At 42.1% G+C, this 21,636-nt stretch overlaps 1 protein-coding gene across 6 annotated transcripts in view; it reads left to right on the top strand.

The window, feature by feature from the left end:
- The window catches only part of LPGAT1 (lysophosphatidylglycerol acyltransferase 1), a 172,332-nt gene that overhangs the window by 88,880 nt on the left and 61,816 nt on the right, over positions 1–21,636 (top strand). For all 6 annotated transcript variants that reach the window (XR_007355673.2, XM_048843116.2, XM_048843117.2 and 3 more), the window contains 2 exons: positions 1,528–1,646; positions 14,569–14,664. Coding sequence is in view for 5 of the 6 variants with exons in the window: in XM_048843116.2 (XP_048699073.2) it covers positions 1,528–1,646; positions 14,569–14,664 (215 nt within the window). In the remaining variant the exon portion in view is untranslated. The remainder of the gene's footprint in view (positions 1–1,527; positions 1,647–14,568; positions 14,665–21,636) is intronic.

Below are 21,636 nucleotides of genomic sequence, written 5' to 3' on the forward strand. Positions count from 1 at the left end.
CATTTTGAGATCTGTCACTTAGCCAGCTTTTTATCTATTTCATGTGAGCCATGTTAATTTTACATCTGTTCCAGTTTTATAGAAGTCAAGTATATTGCATCAACGTTATGATCTTTATCAACCAAAGGAGGAGAAAATAAACGTCAAAAGGTGTCCTTTTGGTAGGGCTTGGAAATCCATGTTATGCACTGAGTACTGCTTCCTGTCTTCTGCGGGTATCCTGTTGCTGTGCTTAGTTCAGTTACTGTACAGATGATGGATGGGGGAGAGTAATAAGAGTGCAATTTACTGAGACTCCTGTGTGGTGAGCCCTTCTCTGGCTGGCTGAGAGAGCTGTTGCTGATGGCAGTCAAGGATTACTGTATTAAAGATATGGTGTTAACTTCTGTAGGACAGAGTGATAGAATATGTCTCTCTCTCTTGTGATGTAAAAAACTGGTATGTTGGTCAGCCAAGTAAGAACTTCATGAGGTAGTGGATAAAGGTGCAGGAAAAAAAAAAACCCCAAACAAACCAAAAAACCCACCAAACAAACACGTTATCCAGTATTTTCCTTCTGAATATAATAGAACTACTTTACTGCCTTTCCTCTCCTTGTAGTCCTTGCATCTAAGTGACCATCCGTTCAGCTGAGGAGGGATTCTCCTCACTCGAGTCTTTCATTGCTCAGGCAACAGGCTTGTGTGTGTTTGTGTTTAAAGGTCTCTCATTTGAACTAAGTTTTTACCAAAATTTCATTGTCTGTTCTCCTGTAGGAGGTTGTCTCTTTTTCATTTCTGAGTTTAGTCACATTGTGACCATCAAGTCAAGAATGTTAATGTCTGCCTTCTGACCTCTTCTGGTAGTTTTGCTTGTTCTTGTAAAGTTTGGATACCACAGCTGCTGACTAACATCCTCTCACCACTCTTGCCACGCACATTTTTGGTCTCAGCTATACTAAATAATGACTAATTGTTCCTGTTCTTTGAGCAACTCATTCTCTGAACCAACACTTTTTCTCCTACAAATAATTTTCTTAAGTTTGGAGAAATTGTAGGTAAGCTTATGTATCTTAGGATATTAAGCATATTAAATTTACAGGGCTTATTTTGTTTAACCAGAACAGTTTCTTACGAATAAACGTGGAGGTGAAACAAATGTGGAGACTAAAATTTGACGTTTTGGGCCACTTCTGCATCTAATGAGGGGAGACGGCTCAACTTGAAAGATGGGTCAAAAGTTTTATAGTGGGTTTTGAAGGCCCAAATATAGTGTGGTGACTGATATAAGAAAAGAGATTTATTTTGTGTGTATATATGTTCTGGTAGATTATTTCAGTTGTTTTTACAGTGCTTGCTGATTAAAAGTTACAAACTGGGTTCCTGTTTTGCTCGGGGAAATGGCATTGCTAATCTAATGATTGTCCAGTGTTATGTGCTAGTTTAAATTGGCCTGGAGCTTGTAGGTTTCTATTTGTAAGACTTCTCGTAGCTTTAAAAATTTGATCAGATTTAAAGCTTTACTCTTTCCTTTTTTTTCTTTTAACAGTAGTCGAATGGGGAGATGATGTTAAAGTGGTTTCAGAAGATGAAGCCATGATGTTGGTGAACCATCAAGCAACAGGAGATGTCTGCACGCTAATGATGTGCCTTCAGGATAAAGGCACGGTAGGCTATCATCAGGGAAATGGGCTATTCTTTGTGTATGCAGTTGTTGGTGAGGTGTATGTAACAATGAAACTGATAGGCAGCAGGTTTAAAACAAAAGGAAGTACTTCACACAATGCATAGTCAACCTGTGGAACTCCAGGCCAGGAGAAGTTATAAAGGCCAAAAATATAACGGGGTTCAAAAATAATTAGATAAGTTCATGGAGGACAGGTCCATCATTTGCTGTTAGCCAAGATGGTCAGGGATGCAACACCATGCTCAGGGTGTCCCCTAAGCCTCTGATTGCTAGTTTCTGGGACTGGACAGCAAGGGGATGGATCACTTGATAATTGCCTGTTCTGTTCATTCACCTGAAGCATCTACTGTTGGCCACTGTTGGAAGACAGGATTCTGGGCTATATGGACCACTGGTCTGACCCAATATGGGCATTCTTATGTTTTATGTATAAATCTGCCATTAATAACTTTTTTCCTTTAGTATGTTACTCTCCTTTCCCCAGATGATTTTCCCCTCTCCTCTTCCCCGTGCCCCCCCCTCAAAAAAAACACCCCAACAACCCCACAACAAAACCCCACCCAACCCTGTATTAGGTTTTGGTTTTTTATGTGACAGCCAGTAGTTTAGAGCAAATTTCTGAGATTTTAAATATGGACTTCTTTAGAAGTGAGTTACAAGACAAAGGTATGAGGCCTAATGTACATGAATTGTGAAGAGGCAAGTCTTCATATAGTTAATATTGAAGCAAACAGTCTGTCATAAATGACTTTTTTTTTCTTTTTCTCTTTCACGCCACCACACTAAACTCATTCCAACTTTTCCCAAAATAAACCAATACATGTGAAATTTCACAGATATGTTTTTATGCCAGGAGAGAATTTTTTCCCCAAAAAGTGAGAAATAAATTGGATGAGGCATTTCAGAGAGATGAGAGTTCAGAAATTGAAAGTGATCTCTTGTGACCACTTTATTGATCCTGTTTAAGTTGTCAAAATTACTTAGCCTCATTCTAAATTAGGCTTAATATGTTGGACTTGGCAAGGGCTGGTACCTTTTTGGCAGTTTTGTTAGTAATAGTTGTCATTGCAAAGTTTTCACATGCATTATGGGTAAGGCTACGTTTTAGCCACTGGTATTTTTAGTAAAAGTCACGCAGAAAATATAAATTCACAGCCCATGGCCTGTCCATGATTTGTACTATTTACCCATAACTAAAACTTGGGTCAGGGCCCCGGGGTGCTCGGGGGTGGTGGTGGTGGTCTGGGGGGTGCCGTGGGTGCTGGGGAGGGTGGCCTGGGACCCCTGCTGGTGCTGGGGAGGAGGTGGGGGATGGCAGTGTGAGACCATGGCTGGCTCTTGGGGGTTGAGGGGGTGCCCACCAGTGACACACAGATAGGGATCCCAGCTGGTGCTGGGGGGCACGGTTGGTGGGGCTGGTAGGCTCACTACCCAGCTCTGCGTGTCCCTGCAACTCCTAGGGGGAAGGAAGGCCAGGTGGGCTCCGCACACTGCCCCTGCCAAGCTCTGGTTCTGCAGCTCCCATTGGCCAGGAACCGCAGACTATGGGAGCTGCGGGGGCGGTGCCTGCAAGCAGGGACAGCGTGCAAAGCCCCCTGGCTGCTCTGTGTATGTCAGGAGTTGCTGGGTCATGCCGGCTGCTTCCAGGGAGCCTTCCCCTGCCTGCCCAGGTAAGTGCTGCCCTGCACCCCAACCCCCTGCCCTGAGCCCCCTCCCACACCCAAACTGCTGCGGGCCCAGGAGTTGCCAGAGTGTTCGGGTAGCCCCTCAGCCAGACACACCAGCTGCTGCAAAGGTCACGGAAAGTCACGGAATCCGTGACTTCCATGACAGACATGCAGCCTTAATTATGGGCTATGTAGAGTTCATAGAAGTCTACATGGCTCAGATGTTGGTGATCACAATGTGGGGAGTCCTATGAGGAAGGAGTATTCTGAGGGGTAAGCAGGAGAGAGTGCCATACATGGGTAGGCTAGGAAGAAAACGAGATGTACATAGCAGTTTCAAGAGACGAGTAGTCCAAATATATTGAATCCACTCTACATTCTCTTCTGTCCCCGCCATCCTAATGAAGCTTTCACAATGGAGGGAAGGAGGAGGCATGAGAAACACCTTGCAGTCTTTCCCCAAAGTCTCTGCACACCTTGTACCTTCACAGGAAACACTGACACTGAGCCATTCTTATATATTTTTTTTTCCCCCAAATAATGTAGGGAAATTCACAAGCATTTAAATTTGATTAAGATGGAGTTAAGATGTTACGTATACACACACACGTATCTATAAAAATAGGGGTGTCAAGCAATTAAAACAATTAATTGTGCTCATAAACAATAATAGAATACCATTTATTTAAATATTTTTGGATGTTTTCTACATTTTCAAATATATTGATTTCAATTACAACACAGAATACAAAGTGTATAGTGCTCACTTTATATTTTTGATTACAAATATTTGCACTGTAAAAACAAAAGAAATAGTATTTTTCAATTCTCATATTACAAGTACATTAGTGCAATCTCTTTATCATGAAAGGTGAACTCACAAATGTAGAATTATGTACAAAAATAACTGCATTAAAAAAATTGTAAAACTATAGAGCCTTCAAGTCCATTCAGTCCTACTCCTTGTTCAGTCAATCACTCAGACAAACAAGCGTGTTCACATTTGCGGGAGATAATGCTGCCTGCCTCTAATTTACGTCACCTGAAAGTGAGAACAGGCCTTTGCATGGCACTGTTGTAGCTGACGTAGCAAGATATTTATGTGCCAGATTCATATGTCCCTTCATGCTTCAACCACCATTCCAGAGGACATGTGTCCATGCTGATGACAGGTTCTGTTCAGTAATGATCCAAAGCAGTACGGACTGATGCATGTTCGTTTTCATCATTTGAGTCACATGCCACCAGGATACGATTGATGTTCTTTTTTGGTGGTTCAGATTCTGTAGCTTCCCCGTCAGAGTGTTACTCTTTTAATACTTCTGAAAGCATGCTCCACACTTTGTCCCTCTCAGATTTTGGAAGGCACTTCAGATTCTTAAACCTTCAGTTGAGTGATGTCTCTATCTTTAAAAATTTCACATTGGTACCTTCTTTGCATTTTGTCAAATCTGCTGTGAAAGTGTTCTGAAAATGAACGTGTGCTGGGTCGTCATCACAGACTGCCATAACATGAAATATATGGCAGAATGCTGGTAAAACAGAGCAGGGGTTGTACAATTCTCCCCCAAGGAGTTTGTCACAAATTTAATTAACACATTTTTTAACGAGTGTCATCAGCACGGAAGCATGTCCTCTGGAGTAGTGGCCGAAGCATACAAATGCTTAGCATATCTGGCTCATAAATACCTTGCAATGTCTGCTACAAAAGTACCCTGTGGACCCCTATTCTCACTTTCAGGTGACATTGTAAATAACAAGCGGGCAGCATTATCTCCTGCAAATGTGAACACACTTGTTTGTGTTAGCGATTAGCTGAACAAGAAGTAGAACTGAGTGGACTTGTAGACTCTAAAGTTTTACTTTGTTTTTGGGTGCAGTTATGTAACACAAAAAAATCTGCATTTGTAAGTTGCAATTTCACAATAAAAAGAATGCACTACAGTACTTGTATGAGGTGAATTGAAAAATACTATTTTTTAACATTTTTAGTGTGCAAACATTTGTAATAAAAATTAATATAAAGTGAGCACTGTACACTTTGTATTCTATGTTGTAACTGAAATCCATATATTTGAAAATGTAGAAAAATATCCAAAAATATTTAATAAATTTCAATTGGTATTCTATTGTTTAACAGGGCTATTAAAGCCACGATTAATTGCAGTTAATTTTTTGAGTTAATCGCGTGAGTTAACTGCGATTAATCGACAGCCCTAATCTATAACCAGAGAGAGAAAGAGAAAATAAAAAAATCAGTGACTTAATGGGAAAAGCTTTTCAGAGACTTTCGTCATCCTCTGACGACAGCAACATTGCCCTGGATATTCAAAGTTACGATTACATGGTATGCCTTCCCTCTCTCCCACAGCATTATAAAATATGGAAATGACCAATCAAGATTTACAGAATAACTTCAACCCCACCTCTGTGTCACAGGCCAGAAAACAAGTGAAAAACCATAGACTACATCATTCACAAACAAAGCACATTTAATGCACCAATTACTCTGAAAATTGAGGAAGTGATATATTTGGACTATTTTAATTTTGTTTGTACTCTGCTGTAACATTTAAACTGCATTGTACCTGTCTTTACAATGATAGAGTGAACGCTTCCTGCTTTCTTTAAGACCTTTGGGTCACCAACTGTGACCACATTTAGGGCTGTTCATTTGGGACAGTTCCCTAGAGGCACTCTGTAAAAGTGTAAATGTTGTGTAAATAAGAGATATGAGACTAAGCGTAGACATGTAACTACAGTGTCTTGTTTCAAACCTCTTAAAGATCAGACCAAGACTTAGATAGTTTACATTTTTGAGAAATCTCTTTAGTATCCTTGATAACATATAAAGAAAACCAAAGTTTCATACGTCCACGTTCTTTGACTCCATAGACATCCTTTATAAATAAAGTAGATTTTATGGATTAAAGATATCCACAGGCTTCAAACTTCTTTAGGTTCCTATAAAATCTTCCATCAGAATATCTCCATCTTACCCACAAGGTGTGATGAGTGCACAGAATGCTACAGAACAGAGGCAGAATTAAAGATTTTTTAGAAGTCCTTCAGTATTTGTTTCCATTCTTGCTGATATTGGTTATTGTTTTCTTTTTAACCTTAAGTCTGAATTTCTAAGCTTTCTCAAGTCTGTGGGTTTTGAGAAAACTACAGCAAGCTACAATCCTTCACTCTTAGATATGCATAGGTCCAGAGCTTAAGTATTGAATTGCCTTTTTTAGTTTGCATTTTTTAAAAATGTAAAATCTTAGTATGTGTTGAAATATTGCATGATTCATATAAGTAATTATAATAATTATTTGGAAAATCAGTCTAGCTTATTCATAATAGAGTTGCTAAATCAAATGCTTTGAATTGCTTAAATCAGATCTCTAATCACTGTGAGAGTACAGTATGACATTGGTCATTTCTTTTGAGCAGAAATCTGGAATACTGGAAAGGTAAAACAAATTGATATGGCCAAAAGAAATCATTGCATAACTACTACTGTTAAAGTGAGCTTAGGTTTTAAATATACCATTGAAATAGTCTTTTTTTTTTTTTCCCCCCCCTCTTTCTCTGGGCTTTGAGAACTTTCATACCATTGGTATTTCTGTTCTTAACAAATTGGTGGTGTCCCAGAAAGGTTTTTAGGTATTATTGTTTGTTGTTATTATTATTTATTATTAATCTAACTCTTATAGTGCTTTTCATCAGTAGATCTCAAAGCACTTCCCAAAGGAGGTAAATATCAGTATCCACATTTCACAGATGAGGAAACTGAGGCACAAAGGTGAAGTGACTTTTCCAAGGTCACCCAGCAGGCTAGTGGCTGAGCTAGGAATAGAACCCAGGTCTTCCGAGTCCCAATCATTTTTTAAATCAAATAGATTTGGTGGTCACTATCCATTCACAACACTTTTTAAAAAAGAGGAGGTAAATTCAGAATTCTGAACTGTCTGACTTACTGCTGAAGGTCAGGTTCTGCACATAGCAAGGGGGTGTGCTGCAGTGCTCTGAAAATTCACCAGCAGATTCTTGAGGGGCACATATTAGCAAAATGACAGTGTTTTAGAATCTATGACATACTGGAATGTTTGTTTATAAACAAAATATTCAAAAAACCCCCATCGATGTTAGCCTTCTCAAATTTAAATAGAAATGCTAATTAACTATAACACTTTCTGAAAACATTGTTCCGGATTTGCTTGCTTGAATTGGGGAAACATGGGTCTCCTGTGAAGGAAATATTCCTGTCAGTTGAAATTAAACTTTATTCCATATAATGTAAGGTCTGCAAGTTTTTCTCTTTAAAGACAAGTTTTACAGAGCAGGGTTTCTGCTTGTTGGAAATTGGATCTGAGGTGATCTGTTCAAGTTCACTGTCCTTTTTATATAGTTTTGAGAAGTTGAATTGGTGTCAACTATGAAGTATATTATCTGTTCAGCCAAGAAGGATAAGTTAAAATGCCTCAGTGGTAGTGTTACCAGAGTGGTATCCATATGTTTGGTTATACTTCCTTGTGTAAAACAAGGATTCCAAAGAGCACTGTTTGAGAGAATGCAGTTGGGAAGCGAGACTGCTTTTTATCTTGCACCAGTGGTGGATTAATGATTTCGCTGCCCCTAGGCCCAGAAATAATTGCGCCCCCCCCCCCCCCCAAGCTCACCTCCACTCCCCCTCCGCCTCCTCCCTTGAGTGCGCTGCCGGGTCCTGCTTCTCCCTGCCAGTGCTTGTGCGCGAAACAGCTTTGCAAAGGAGGGGGGGAAAGGAGGGGAACGTGGCTTGCTCAGGAGAGGAGGAGGGGCTGGGGCAGGGATTTGGGGAAGGGGACCAATAGGGGTAGGGAGGGGGGGTGGAGAAGGGGTGGAGTTGGGGCGGGGCCAGGGGGGGAGGGCATGAACCAGCACTGGGGGAAGCAGCTTCTGGCTGCTATTATAAATTTGCTGCCCCTGCAAATTTTCTGCCCTCGGCCTAGATGTTAATACGCCGCTGCCTTGCACTGCAAGTTTCAAGACTTGCTTTTCCCAGTTTCACTGTGCAATTACAGCAGCTGCTACAAGATCAAAGTCCATCTAACCAGATTGCACGATTCAAGAGCTGCTCAGAGTGAGATGAAGTCAGCACTGTGGAATAGGAAGCATCTGGGCTTGTAGTTTATCCTGGGAAATACTTTTCTTCACACTTTATCCTCATTCACTTTTAAAAAGAAAAGGAGTACTTGTGGCACCTCAGAGACTAACAAATTTATTTGAGCATAAGCTTTCGTGAGCAACAGCTCACTTCATCGGATGCATTCAGTGGATTTTCCGCTAAATGCATCCGATGAAGTGAGCTGTAGCTCACGAAAGCTTATGTTCAAATAAATTTGTTAGTCTCTAAGGTACCACAAGTCCTCCATTTCTTTTTGTGGATACAGACTAACACGGCTGCTACTCTGAAACCATTCACTTTTAAGTGGGTAGGATAGAAAGCAAAAAGCAGTGCACCTCCTGAAACTGAATCAGAAAAAATAAATTCCTTGTGTATGTGTCAGTGTGGATCCCTGAGTGTGCATGTGTCTTATGCATGAGATATTGCAGGGGTGGCCAACCTGCGGCTCCAGAGCCGCATGTGGCTCTTCAGAGGTTAATATGCGGCTCCTTGCATAGGCGCTGACTCTGGGGCTGGAGCTACAGATGTTAACTTTCCAGTGTGCCGTGGGGGTGCTCACTGCTCAACCCCCTGCTCTGCCCCACGCCCTGCCCCCCCTCCATCCCTTCCCCTGAGCCTGCCATGCCCTCACTCCTCCTCCCTTCCCCCCCAGAGCCTCCTGCACATGCGAAACAGCTGATTGTGGCAGGTGGGAGGCGCTGACTGGTGGGGCTGCTGGAGGGCGGGAGCTGATGGGGGGAGGGGGGGGCTGCTGATGTATTACTGTGGCTCTTTAGCAATGTACATTGGTAAATTCTGGCTCCTTTTCAGGCTCAGGTTGGCCACCCCTGTGATATTGGAATCTTTTGAATATTAGTATCTGCTGCACCATGAGTACTCATGTGTGTTCCCACCAAAGGGCATAAAGCCCAGAGCAGCCGTAGCTCTCCCTTGGTTCCTTCTTACAGCCTGTGATCATGAGACACAATGAGCGATGTCTACCACAGTCACAATGCACAGAGCTTCGTGGCTGCAGGCCTCTGGCATTCTGGGAGAAGTGCAGTGTCAAAATGATGATTTGCCCTTCTAGGGCAGACTGACTTAGTGCACACACGGTTGACCCACCATACTCTGTGAAGAACTCCCGGTCCACATTCTATTCATTTGGCATCCAAGCCACAGCCCCAAATGGGTGAACCCTCTAAATATCAGAGGTACTCCAGACAAAAGATACCTACTTTCAACCATGGTCTTCTAAGTACCCAAGAAAAAGACACGGTTCTCTTGGAGGTGGCCATCGTCTGCGTCAGTTGCTCATCACCCGTCATCTGCTTCCAGACAACAGGCTTGATGGATGGGTCAAGATCCATGTTTAACCACTCAAGTGCCAGCCCATACCCTCCCTTTGGAGACCAGCTTGAATCCCGCCCTCCACCCCCAATTAGGCTTGGACTTCTATAACTGACAGATGAGTGCTGGACATTGTCTGCCATGGCTAAGTCTTGCAATTTCAGTTCTTTTCCCCACTCCCATTCCCTGTCCCTCTTCAGGGTCCCTTCAGCTAAGGAAGAAGTAGCTTCTGTGCTTTGCCTAGGAGCTATAGAGTGGATACCTCTTGGAGTAACAGGGAAGATGCTTCTACTGATAGTTCCTAGATCTGAGATAGGATGAAGATCCCCTTTTTCTCCAGGATAAGGAAGACTTAACAAATGTATATGCCGTCTCCCATTCAGGATGGTAATACTTGCTTCCATCATCTCTTTCTTTTCAAGCTCAAGACAAGTTTCTTGTGTATGCATTTCTACCAATTCCTTTTTTTCTCAGATCAATTTGCAAAAATTGGACAGGATGCAGCCATTACTCATTCTGACAACTCCATATTAGCAGACACAATTCTGGCTAACACATCTCCTCAAGATGTCTATTGATCCTTCCATACCACTTCCAGATTTTACAGGGATACTATCACAGAATGAGGGTCAGATGTTTCATCCAGACCCAAGGTCATGGTAGCTGACTGTGGATGTTGGCTGATTGAGCGTTACTGATGGACTGCTGCTTAAAAATACAAGAGAACTTCCTGCAAAGGCAAAAACTCTCCATTGTACCTCTAAATAGAAATGATTTTCAACTTGGTCAGCCTAACACAACCATGACACACTGAAGGCCCATTATACCAAAAGATCCCCTACCACATTCTAGATTTAAAACACTCTGGACTTCTTAGTTCTGCCTAAGTCCACCTTGCAGCAATCTCAGCAATAATAAATGCTCACCGATCAGAGAAGCCCTTCTTATGTGCAATCTTAATATTGCCCTTACAAGCCACCTGGAACCCCCTTTGGACCTCTCTGAATGCTCTCTATACCACTTTATTCTCAAAGTGGCTGCCTTAGTTGCCATTACATCATCCAGAAGGATCAGTGAACTCCAACCTCTTTACCATAACATTCCATAGAGATAAGGGGGTGTTAAAACTTTACCCAAGTTTATTCCTTATATTGATTCAAACGAAAATCTGGCACAGTCTATTAGTTTATCCCCTTCCACCCTCCCCAACCCCAGTTCTCTTTGGGAGCGAAGAAATTCCCCACCGTGGACCCTTGCTTCAAGGGTCTTGGTATGTTATCTCAATAGGACATAGGTAAGGTTGCGAGTCTGTCACAGAAGTCATGGATTCTGTGACTTTCCAGGACCTCCGTGCCAGACTTGCAACCAGCAGGTGCGACTGACCCCAGGGCCACCAGAGCAGTTTGCGGGGGACTGCACCGGCCCCTCCCTGTAGCAGCAGTGGCCGCAGTTGGGGCCATCCCCTGCCAGCAGCGTCGGTAGCGGTCCCATGCCGCCCCTCCAGCATCAGCAGGCACCCCAGAGGGCCTGCCCCCTGGAGGCCCCTCTTCAGAGCAGCATCTGCGGCCCTGGGGGCTCCTCTCGAAAGCAGCAGCTGTGCACCTGGAGCCCCCTAGAACACCAGAAATTTAGTTGGGTATATAGTACAAGTCATGGACAGGTCATGGGGCCGTGAATTTTTGTTTATTGTCCAGGACTTTTACTAAAAATGCCCATGACTAAATCTTTGCCTTAGACATAGCCTATGTCTATGCAGCAAAAGCTGTGCGTTGGCTAGCCTATCCAAAGTAGCTTGACTCAAGCTAGCACAAGTAATGCTAGCAGTGAAGACAGCGCAGGCTTCAGCATGGATAGTATAAGTCTAGCATGAACCTCGAGTACATTCTCGGCTCACTAGTCTGTACTGTGCTGACTTTGCTGCTGCTGTTACCCATGTCAGCTGGATTCACGCTAGCTCAGGTTGGCTAGCCTGTGCACAGTTTTTGCTGTATAGATATAACTAAAGCCTTTCAGACACACTCCATCTTTTGGTTGCCACCTCTGGTGCTTCAAAGGGTCAAGCCGTTTCCTCCCACAGAAGAGTAAAATTGATTTCATAGTGTATTTCAATCTGCTGTCATCTGTCAGCTACATCTCTTCCTCCAAATATTAAAGCTCACTCCACTAGAGCACAGGCTGCCTTTTCTGTATACTTTAGGAACATCGCTCTGTCTGAAATTTGCAAGGCAGCTCTGTGAAGTTAATTCCCTTACTTTGTCAAACACTATGCTCTTGGCGTGGCTGCAAGATCAGATGTCAGATTTCATCAAGCAGTGTTAGTCGCTATCCAGTCAATGTCAATCAGGTCTTCTCACTCTGACTTTCCAGACTGGACACTGCTTGTTAGTTACCTAGAGTGGGATCCACATGTGCACATACTTGAAGAAAGAACAGTTATTTAATCTTTATAGTAAGTGTGATTTTTTTTTTTTGGGATGTTGTCGTCCATATGGATCCCCTGACCTTCCCTTTACCCTGCTTTTTCAGAGTCCTCTGGGATTCTGAATTAGTCAGGGAACGAAGGTATGGTTATGCCTGCTCTGCCTGTTATGCCCTCGGCGGGAGGGCACAGGGCATATGTGGCACAGGTATGGCTCAACTGACACTGTTGTTCAAAAGCTTTGATCTCATGGACATGGATGTATCCACATCTAAAGTGGGATCCGCATGGATTACAACATCTCGAAGAACCATATTTACAGGTAGGTAATTGTTCTTCACCTGGAGATAGTCTATTTTATGTCAAATAACTTTTAAAGTCTGTTAACATCAAAAATAAAATGCAAGTGGTGGGTATTTTTTTATGGGAGACACAAAGTTGCTGAAGATTTAAAATCAGATAGTTTCTCTAAAATTTAAACTGAGTACAGTTTGTGGATGAAGCTGTCTGATTTAAAATGGGGGTGGCATGTCAGAAGGGGGCTCTGATGGGATCCTTGGGGTGCAACCTTGGACTGTGGGACCACTGTGTCCCCTTAACTCACTATTCTGGGTTGTCTCTCACAATGCTTTGCTAGTGACAAGCAGCAAACTCCTCCAGGCTCTACCACGCAGCACACCTGCATGTGGAGCCCCACACCCAGCTAGATGGCATGAATGCCCCCAGAGCCGCTCATGAATCCCGCAGAGTAAGGCAAATTCTCTTCCTCCCCTACCCCCGCCCCGGGCTGCCGCTCCCAGCCTTGTACTTCAGGAATATACCCGTCTTGCACTGCTCAAGACCCTTTCTTGAGCAAAGCAAGTTTATTAATTGGTTCACCACTTCATCAGTGGAAAGTGGATATACACCTGCCTTTGCAAACTTGAGCAGATTTACCAAGCTCTTCAGGCAAACTCACTGGTGAAGAAAAACAGTAAAACAAATTTTTGATTACAAAATATGTATTTTTAAGTGATTATAAGTGATAGGCAAAAAATAAAATAAAATATATGCATGCAGGCTAGACTCTCAACCCTATTAGACTGGGCAACATCTAGGTTAAGCAGTTTTTCTCACCCTACTGGATATTGCAGTTTCACCCTTGAAACCTGGGCCAGACTCCTCTGTTAGTCTTCAGTCTTCTCAGTGCCTTTGTTGCTTGCAGCATAAGTGGGGGAAGGAGAAAGGCCAAACATGTGGCCACCCTGTTCTGTTTTATACCCTTAGTCCATGTGCTTGGAGAATACAAGTCCAGGCATGTCTGGTGGGCATTGCTGAGTCACAAGGTGAAGCAGTACCCCCTGTGTGTCTCCTGTGAGGGAGTCATTGTATTGTAAGGTTTCAGAGTAACAGCCGTGTTAGTCTGTATTCACAAAAAGAAAAGGAGTACTTGTGGCACCTTAGAGACTAACCAATTTATTTGAGCATGAGCTTTCGTGAGCTACAGCTCACTTCATCGGATGCATTCAGTGGAAAATACAGTGAGAAGATTTATATACACACCGAACATGAAAAAATGGGTGTTTATCATGCACACTGTAAGGAAAGTGATCGCTTAAGTGATTTTCTTCATGTTCTGTGTGTATATAAATCTCCTCACTGTATTTTCCACTGAATGCATCCGATGAAGTGAGCTGTAGCTCACGAAAGCTTATGCTCAAATAACTTGGTTAGTCTCTAAGGTGCCACAAGTACTCCTTTTCTTTTTATTGTATTGTAACTCCTCTGCTGGACAATGACTGGTGATATACGTTCAGTACCCACCTGGGCATTGGTTACCTCCCTTGTCGTTGTCTCTGGAGAGCTAGTATCTGTGCACTTCCCAAACCCACAGCATATTTTAGTGAAAACCATACAAGACCATTCTTATAATTTTATATGCATTAATGATACACATATTTAGATAGAACAATGGCTTTCAGCAGATCATAACGTTTGCAAGGGTTGATACCTGACATGGCGTGCTTCATATGAAATATCACAATTATATATGTGGTGAATATGGGGTTTACAGGGCGCTCCCCCAATGTATAGAGTGTCATAGGGGCATACAGTGTGTCTGTGTAAAGTTACACCATTTGAGTAGCAAGGTAAAATTGTTCGCTGACTCTAACGAGAGGGGTCATATTTGTTCCTAGAAAACAAAATGGCACCTGATCCACTTTTCACTTTTGAAGAGCTAATACTGTTTATGCGTTAGCTTGTGGGTTTGTTGTTGGTTTTTGAAAAGACGATCTCTCTGTCTGATTCTTTGCATACAGTATATACTTACAAGTCCTTTCCTAAACTTTCAGGTTGTCCGTCAGATGATGTGGCTGATGGATCATATTTTTAAGTATACAAACTTTGGGATTGTATCGCTGATCCACGGAGACTTCTTTATAAAACAGGTAAACAATAGACGTATGGTAGTGCCTTGATTTATCCTTGTAGTCAGTGCTCTGTTTTCTGTTAAGTTTTCTAGATCCAGAATTTCAGTGTGGTCTTCTAGGGTTTATTTGTGTAATTTCTGTAGTGGGGATTACAAGGTGAAATCCTTGTGCTGAAATGTACTTGCTAGAGATAGATCTAATATAAAATAAATTAAAATATTTTAATTCGTTTTTAGTAATTGTATTACTTAACATTTATATGATGATAGAGGCCTCAACCAGGAGGAGTCCCATTGTGCTAGGCCACGGTACAATTAGACAGTCTATTACAGTCTTTACTTCAGAGTTGACAATCTAACAGAGGTACATTGCCATAAATGTAGAATAATATAGTGCTGAATCAGGCCTGGAATACTGATAATGTGTAAACATCAGTGACTCTTGTTTGTTGGCTATATTATCCTAAAAGCTGACAGATAAATGCTTACTGAGATTTTCTGTATTACTTTTTTGTTTGTTAAATGCAGAGCAAACCATCCTCCAAGAATAAGAAAATGTAAAAAAGGTTTGGTAGCTAACATTGATCTGATTCCAGTTATGCAAAGTATGACATTCAATATACACACTTCTTCCCCTCCACCCGCCTTATTTATTTGTCTGGGTTAGGAAGGGGGCAGGCAGGTGTAGGGTAACTGGGATATTGTAACTTTGAGGAAAGAGGCTAATCTGTATTTAAAATGGAGTGACTGAGGATCTGTTTGAAAAAATATAAATTTCAGATCAGATTTTCAGTTAGGAGATTACAGGGGTGCCTATCAAATTACAGGCAAGATTACATAATAAAATAACCTCCAGTGGTGGGCCTACAGTGCTTTGTGGATGACCTTTGGTTACATGATAGTACTCTTTGTGCATCTGAGAGAAGAACTGAACCTGACACGTTTTAAAATATCGATCTTTCTTTCTATCGTATTTACTTACATTTAGCACACATACAAGACAAATACTGAGTTATGTATGCTAGAGGGCAGAGGCAGATTTGCTAATAGGTTATACATTTTAGGATATTTTTGGATGTTTTTGTTGCTCTTCCATCTACCTAATGTAACCAATGTATATCTGAAATTAAATTGAAAAATTATTAAGCTGCAAAAACAATGTTTACCCTTGTAAAAGGTTATGGTACTGCAGACCTCAAATTTTCATTAATTAGAGAAGTATGCTATCTGGAATCTGAGTACAAACAGTGAAAGAGAAATGTATCTTTTTCTTCTGTAATTGTTTTTCTGATGGGCATATACATCACTGGCATACAATATTTTTCATTGCAAAAGTAGCTACAAAAACCCCTATAGTCTTCTTTGAGCATTGATCATGGTATCATAATAAAAATGAACTCCCCTCCCTCCCTCTCATGAACAGGTTTACTTGCAGTAACTAGAGTATTTGTTTTTTTCAAAGGGGGTGACTAGTGCTCTTTTTTCACCTAATAACTGGCCTGCTATTAGTGTAAATTTCATTTTCTAACTTGTCTGCTCCTGGGATAGGAAGATGCATGGTGCCCTCAAGGAACTGTGACCCAATGGGTTTCTGTTACTCCCATGCTCTCCCTCCACAAAAGATCAAGACTATTGCTTGTGCTACAGAACTACTAGTCACCAGCTAGAAGAATGCAGATCCTAAAGCAACTGTCTAATCTTCGGTTTCAGAGTGGTAGCTGTGTTAGTCTGTATCAGCAAAAAGAATGAGGAATACTTGTGGCACCTTAGAGACTAACAAATTTATTTGAGCGTAAGCTTTCGTGGGCTAAAACCCACTTCATGGGATGCATGCAGTGGAAAATACAGTAGGAAGATATATACACACACAGAGAACATGAAAAAATGGGTGTTGCCATACACTAATGAGAGTGATCAATTAAGGTGAGCTATTATCAGCAGGAGAAAAAAACCTTTTGTAGTGATGATCAGGATGGCCAATTTCCAACAGTAGACAAGAAGGTGAGAGTTATGGGGCGGGAGGGAGAAATAAGCAAGGGGAAATAGTTTTACTTTGTGTAATGAGACATCCACTCCTAGTCTTTATTGAAGCCTAATTTAATGGTGTCCAGTTTGCAAATTAATTCCAATTCAGCAGTCTCTCGTTGGAGTATGTTTTTTGACTTTTTTTGTTGTAGTATTGTGACTTTTAGGTCTGTAATCGAGCGACCAGGGAGATTGAAGTGTTCTCAGACTGGTTTTTGAATGTTCTAATTCTTGACATCTGATTTGTGTCCATTTATTCTTTTACGTAGAGACTGTCCGGTTTGGCCAGTGTACATGGCAGAGGGGCATTGCTGGCACATGATGGCATATATCACATTGGTAGATGTGCAGGTGAATGAGCCTCTGATAGTGTGGGTGATGTTATTAGGCCCTGTGATGGTGTCCCCTGAATAGATATGTGGACAGAGTTGGCAATGGGCTTTGTTGCACGGATAGTTTCCTGGGTTAGTGTTTTTGTTGTGTAGTGTGTGGTTGCTGGAGAGTATTTGCTTCAGGTTGGGGGCTGTGTGTAAGCAAGGAGTGGCCTGTCTCCCAAGGTCTGTGAGAGTGAGGGATTGTCCTTCAGAATAAGTTGTAGATCCTTGATGATGCGCTGGAGAGGTTTTAGTTGGGGGCTGAAGGTGACGGCTAGTAGCGTTCTGTTGTTTTCTTTGTTGGGCCGTCCTGTAGTAGGTGACTTCTGGGTACTCCTCTGCTCTGTCAATCTGTTTCTTCGCTTCAGCAGGTGGGTATTGTAGTTGTAAGAATGCTTGATAGAGATTTTATAGGTGTTTGTCTGAGGGGTTGGAGCAAATGCGGTTATGTCATAGAACTTGGCTGTAGACAATGGATCGTGTGGTGTGGTCTGGATGAAAGCTGGAGGCATGTAGGTAAGCATAGTGGTCAGTAGGTTTCCGGTATAGGGTGGTGTATATGTGACCATCGCTTATTAGTACTGTAGTGTCCAGGAAGTGGATCTCTTGTGTGGACTGGTCCAGGCTGAGGTTGATGGTGGGATGGAAATTGTTGAAATCATGGTGGAATTCCTCCAGGGCTTCTTTTCCATGGGTCCAGATGATGAAGATGTCATCAATATAGAGCAAGTAGAGTAGGGGCGTTAAGGGACGAGAGCTAAGGAAGCGTTGTTCTAAGTCAGCCATAAAAATGTTGGCATACTGTGGGGCCATGCAGGTACCCATAGCAATGCTGCTGACTTGAAGGTATACATTGTCCCCAAATGTGAAATACATGTGGGTGAGGACAAAGTCACAAAGTTCAGCCACCAGGTTTGCCGTGACATTATTGGGGATACTGTTCCTGATGGCTTGTAGTCCATCTTTGTGTGGAATGTTGGTATAGAGGGCTTCTACATCCATAGTGGCCAGGATGGTGTTTTCTGGGAGATCACCAATGGATTGTAGTAACTGTAATCAAGCATCAAGAATTATAACATTCAAAAACCAGTTGGAGAACACTTCAATCTTCCTGGTCACTGAATTACAGACCTAAAAGTCGCAATATTACAACAAAAAAAGTCAGACTCCAACGAGAGACTGCTGAATTGGAATTAATTTGCAAACTGGACACCATTAAATTAGGCTTCAGTAAAGAGTGGAAGTGGATGGGTCATTACACAAAGTAAAACTATTTCCTCATGCTTATTCCCCCCCTTACTGTTACTTTCACCTTCTTGTCAACTGTTGGAAATGGGCCATCTTGATTATCACTACAAAAAGTTTTTTTTCTCCTGCTGATAATAGCTCACCTTAAAGGATCACTCTCTTTATAGTGTGTATGGCAACACCCATTTTTTCATGGGGTGTGTGTGTGTGTATGTATGTATGTATGTATGTGTATCTTCCTACTGTATTTTCCACTGCATGCATCCCATGAATTGGGTTTTAGCCCACAAAAGCTTATGCTCAAATAAATTTGTTAGTCTCTAAGGTGCCACAAGTACTCCTTTTCTTTTTGTCTAATCATGGTTCAGCTGTCATTTTAATGGCCTATCAGAAAAAGAAGGGTGTGTTTCAAGGACTTTTGCTGCTTTGGTGGCCCTACCATCTGTTTACTTTCCTCTTCTTCTTAGCCACTCCTTAACTCTTTCAAATGGTCCTCCCCAAATCACAACTTTTTCAGGCTTTCTAGTATGATGGTATCTGAGAGCATCCAGTGCTTGCAGGGTGTTGTTTCATCCATATCCTTGAGGGGTTGGAAAGATCTGACTTCTAAAATATGAAGTTCCTTGAATGCAATTCACTTTTGTTACCAGACTCATATGGGCCCATGTAAACTTTATGGAGTGTGTGTAGGGGCTTGGCAAATTAGGAGATAATCAACTGCTGCATACTTCCTGACCAATGCAGTATTTAAGAAGCAATCTGGTGAGTGTATCTTTAAAGTACAGACAAGTTTGGAAGCTTGTGATTTCAAAATCTGTGCAGAAATGTCTTTATAATAAGTCACCTTTCTCCATCCCGCCCTGTCACCATGCCTCAGTGGGTCACAGCTGAGGACATCAGATTCAAGACAAACTGCTGAGAAATAGGGCAGATTCACCCCAAAACTGGTGGTTATTCTATCATACGATGTACCAAGACAGTAACAAAAGTAAATTTCTGTCTTACCACACTGGTTAACAACAAGTTAAAAATGCTGTCGCCTAAGGCATTCCAGCCCTTATTTCATAGGTGCCAACTCCGTGGGTGCTCCGGGGCTGGAGCACCCCTGGGGAAAAATTAGCAGGTGCTCTGCACCCACCGGCAGCCAAGCTCCCCCCTCCTCTCCTCCTCTCCCCCCCCATAGCACCGTGTCCCCTCTCCTCCCCCTCCCTCCCAGCGCTTCCCGCCCCCCCCCTCCTCTCGCATGCCTAACAGCTGTTTGGCAGCACTTAGGACTTTCCCGGAGGGAAGGGGAGGAGTGGGGACGTGGCACGCTTAGGGGAAGAGGCAGGGCAGGGGTTGGGACTTGGAGGTAGATGGTGGAATAGGGGTGGGGACTTTTGGGGAACAAGTGGAATGGGGGTGGGGTGAGGGCGGTGTAGGGGTGGGAAGAGGCGTAGCTGGGGTGGGGTGGGGGGGGAGTTGAGCACCCACTGGGCAGAGGGGAAGTCTGCGCCTATGCCTTATTTCATCACCCAAACACTAGACTTTATTATTGAAAACCAATGTTATCAAACAAAGGATTCTTCTGATCTCAAGAGGACAGCCACATAGCCAGGTCAATATATAACTCGGCTCTTACCCAATAAATACGCAGTTGCCAGTCCTTTAGTAACTAAAACATAAAGGTTTATTTATAAGGGAAAAGAGGAAGAGAATTAAAATGGTTAATAGATCATGAACATACAATCATTGCAAATTTCTTATCTTAGGTTTGTAGCAGTGATGGAACAAACTGCTGGCTTGTAAAGTCTCAGGTAACTTCCAAAAGATTGGAAGGTCCTCAGTCCATAGTCAATATGTTCCTTTCAGTTGTAAATCCACAGTCCAGAGAATCAAAGCAGGAAAGAGGCAGCATGGAGATGATTCAAGGTTTTTTTTATACCCTCTGCCATTTGGATGGAATTTTACTGTCCCAAACAAAATACACAGCACAGGAAAAGTACAGGCAACAAGATGAAGTCCAGGGTCACATGAGCACATCACATGCCCTTCCATGGCTTGCTGACTCACAGGGACCAGCCATTGGCCACTTGGAGGCTAAGATGTCTGCAGGAAGAGCCATCTGGATGGAATGAGTTTCTTTTATGGCCTCATTGTGAGAGTTAATTGCCTTTAATGGGCCATGAACACACAGCTGTCTGGCTTGAGTGTACCTGGTGGGTGTTACCCCAGGAACAAACATATTTGGTGTGTGTGTGTGTGTGTGTGTATAGTATTGAGACTGTATTAATATATCAAAAAGTAGTAGTAAAGGGAAGAAGCACAGTCATTTTTTATTTACCACTTAAGGTTTAATAACTACCAGAGTCCCCAGACTAGCTACCTTAGTGCCAACTTTTTACCCTTCTAATATCTTGTTGTTCTGAGTAATGCTTTGTGTTAATGGTATTGTCTTTTTTTGGCACAAAAGGAATGACTCTTCTTAGATAGCTGCAAAGGTTAGCAAGGAATTTATTTAGAGCTGTTTACAAATCAGACTCTTGTCCTCTAAATAGAAGAGATAACAAAACATAATTTCAGAATCACACACCAAAAAATTAATCTGTGCCAGTAGCTGCCTACCTCTATAGAATGCCAGAATGTAGCTTGTGGTGCCTCTCTCTCATCTAACAGCAGTTTTGTTTAGAAACAATAATATGAATGTTTATGCTTGCTAGCCTGAATGCTTTTAGGGAATTCCTCCTAATTGAAATTTCTCATATAATCGCCATATTTTATATTATATAAATTAATTTCAGATTACTTATGATGATTCTTTTTAAGAAACGAACTCTTTTTTCTTGGCAAACTTTTACTTTACTTAAAATGAATACCTCTAGTTTTTGTCTTATTTCTTCTTTCAGTTATCAAAAACCTACTTTATAAATGCTGAATGCTGGTACATATTGCAAACCTACTCTTTAAAACCATGACCAAGGGGGAAATGCCCTCATTTTACAGTGCAGTTCTAACCCTATTTAAAAATAGTGTCGTCTTACAGAGAAGATCTTTCCCTGGTGTATTCATTGTCATAACTGCTAGCTTTGGCAAACAAATAAGTAATACGTTCAGGTAGCCCAACTATGGGAGAATGGGAAGAGTTCTGTGTTTGGCTTGTATGCTATCAACAGAATTAAATTCTAGTCTCAGTTAAACCTTTGCAACCCTACTGAAGGAAAGAGACCAGTACTGAAGAACTTGTCCCATTCCTTTGTATTGAAGATAATGGGATTGCACAAGGGTGAATGCAGTGAGAGCAGAGTTTTGTCTTGCAACCACTTTATTATGAGTGGTGTTGTGTAAACCATCTTGACTTTGGATTC

The sequence above is a fragment of the Caretta caretta genome, chromosome 3 (assembly GCF_965140235.1).
Source record: "Caretta caretta isolate rCarCar2 chromosome 3, rCarCar1.hap1, whole genome shotgun sequence".
Lineage (NCBI taxonomy): Eukaryota > Metazoa > Chordata > Testudines > Cheloniidae > Caretta > Caretta caretta.